General features: G+C 29.6%; 1 protein-coding gene across 1 annotated transcript in view; it reads right to left on the reverse strand.

The window, feature by feature from the left end:
- Positions 1 to 2,262, reverse strand: part of Schip1 (Schwannomin interacting protein 1) — a 229,212-nt gene extending 226,950 nt beyond the window's left edge. Inside the window, exon 1 of the mRNA XM_014424992.2 lies at positions 2,175 to 2,262. Within this exon, the coding sequence (XP_014280478.1) occupies positions 2,175 to 2,177 (3 nt within the window). The 5' untranslated portion in view covers positions 2,178 to 2,262. The remainder of the gene's footprint in view (positions 1 to 2,174) is intronic.
- Positions 2,263 to 2,593: the final 331 nt, after the last annotated feature.

A 2,593-nucleotide genomic window follows, 5' to 3' on the forward strand; every position in this document is an offset into this window, starting at 1 on the left:
GAAAAATTTGATTATAGTGAAAAATGTAACATTAGGAGCATCGGGAATATTAAAAAAAAAGCTGATTAGGAAGTATTAATCATATTCTGTGACAAGATTTGTATTTAGAATATTTGGATTACAGTAGTTCAATGATAGAAGGAGGCTGTAAAGAAACAGTAAAGTAACCTAGGAAATATCATAAGTGGGGAGACAGTAGAACCATTTCAATTCAGTGTGTGAACTGGTCACAAAAGCCAAAAACAAATCTAACAAAGCTGATCATAATTATTTTTTTCATTTTAGTAGCCTTTTGTACACTAAACAACTTATTTAACCGAAGAGAGTCCATATAAGAGATGAAGCATGGTGTTATAGAGAGATATTATCACCAAAACTGGTTGTATTGGGTAGTTCAGCAACGTCGGAAATAGAGAAAACCCGAGTTATATTCTTAAATATTTCAAAACACTTCGCATGTTGGATGAGTTTACAACATCGCAATAGCCTCAGAAAAAAAATTAAACTATTTGAAGAAAAATGGAAGATATTTTATCACAAAAACTACGTTTATATCAATTTTTTTAGTAATTATTTGATTATTTAGTTTTTAAAATGTAGATAATCCTACTTTTTGTTTCATAAAGGTTATGATTTATTTTAATCGTTCCTACAATAATATTTTTTTTTATTTACATGAGGTTTTAAAAATCTGAATTTGAAATTTACTGCTATATATATGCATAAAGGGATGTTTTTTACAGGTTATAAATTTTAGTTACATAACTGACGCAATAGAATAAAAATGAACCATATTTTTTTTTTCACTTACAAAGTTTAGATTTGATCCGTATAAATGATCCGTATGTTTAATGATTTCCGATATGTTTCGCCCATTCTTACTCAATTAAAAAAAAATATTTGTTTTACTTAATTAGGTAGCTTATAACGTGAAACGTTGAGATACAAAAAGGGATAATTCACAATTTAAAATTGTTTGAATAATTTGGTAAGGATACTTATTTCAGGTATTCCTTCCCTTCTGATACTCCCAATACGTACTTAATTTACGTTGACATACCAAATTTAACCCAGAAGGGAAAAATTTTAAAACTTGAATACATGACTTTTTAGAAATCTACGCCTCATGTTATGTAGAACCGTCATCGTAATAAAGAATTTGGGAAATGTAGCTTTTGGGATAATTCTCTTTACAGATTCGCAATCTAATAACTATTCCTTTTAATAGAAAAATCCCACTAATAAAGAGGGAGGAACAATAAGTACAACGATAATGTTTTGGGGGGTTAACTGTTGTAATAAATATTTAAATCGAATCTTATTCGTAGTAGAAAATAATTATTATATATTTTATAATATCAGATAAAACCACACATCCAGAATTTAAGAGTTAAAATATTATTATATCATATTTCTTAAACACATAGTACGGCAACATTAGTCCTCTAAGGGCAGTGATATTTAGCAGCCTGCTTAAACAATTGTTTAGGTTTGCGATTATAAGTTCAATTTTTGGGACATGTAAAACCTAATAAAACAGCAATAACTGGGACAATTTTTATTATTGCCACTTTTACTGTTGGTGTAAAATATTGAATAATCAATTTGGATGAAATAATATGGTTTACACTTGAATTTATTGACGGTCTGGGGCTGAATTTGAGTTCATTAAATCCATTAGTGATTGTTCTTAAGAAAATTTGTTTTTGTATGATAGTCCAAAAAACATATTGTCAAAAAAATATCCTTCCCGTCGTAAATTATATTGTGCAATATTCAATTTTACTCCTTTCATACGATTATTCAATTATTATGGAACTGCACAATGTTTAATTTCATAGTTATTATCATTGAATTTTAAATAAAAAAAAAAAAAATTAAGAAATATAAAAATTAACTACCTATAAAGTGGTTCCCTTAACAACGGTATAAATTATTTAAGTTCTGATTTCATCTAAAAGAAATAATAAAATTTAATGTTGTATCGTTAAATAAAATTTAACTGTTAAGAAGATACAGATAATGATAAAAATATTCTTAATTTTATACAATTAATACGAAACAAGCAATCCTGTGAAATATTATAAGAGCTTATACAGTTGCTACTAATAATATTTCATCCTTAAAAAAATAAAATTTATATAATTGTTTTATAATGAACGAAGTGTACAGACCATGACTAGAGAGAGGCAGCATGTTCCAGTACTGAGACACAGAGGGCACTGTGGAGGCGGGGCTAGGCTGCTGCCCCCGACGGCCGCTCCCCTAACTAGCACCCCAAGGGGTGGTGCTCTGGTCAGTAGGACACCCCTAGCTTCATTTTGTCTCTATTGCATTTGGCAACGACTCACCACTTCATTGGATTGTTTCTAATACGAAATATTACACCCAATTCATGTGGCTCCACCGTTCTGCAGACTACATTTACTAGGTTTTTTTATCAGACTTTTTCCACTAAAAGCAATGATATTGCCTTTTAAACCATTCCCATTCAAATCTTCAATATATTTTTGAAGAGACTGTTGTACCTATGACAACAGATACTGTCAAACACGACTTGTAAAAAATGCGGGAGAACTTGGAAAATATGTCC

Source organism: Halyomorpha halys, unplaced genomic scaffold, assembly GCF_000696795.3.
Source record: "Halyomorpha halys isolate HHAL.00 unplaced genomic scaffold, Hhal_1.1 Scaffold489.1, whole genome shotgun sequence".
In the NCBI taxonomy this organism is placed as follows: Eukaryota; Metazoa; Arthropoda; class Insecta; order Hemiptera; family Pentatomidae; genus Halyomorpha; species Halyomorpha halys.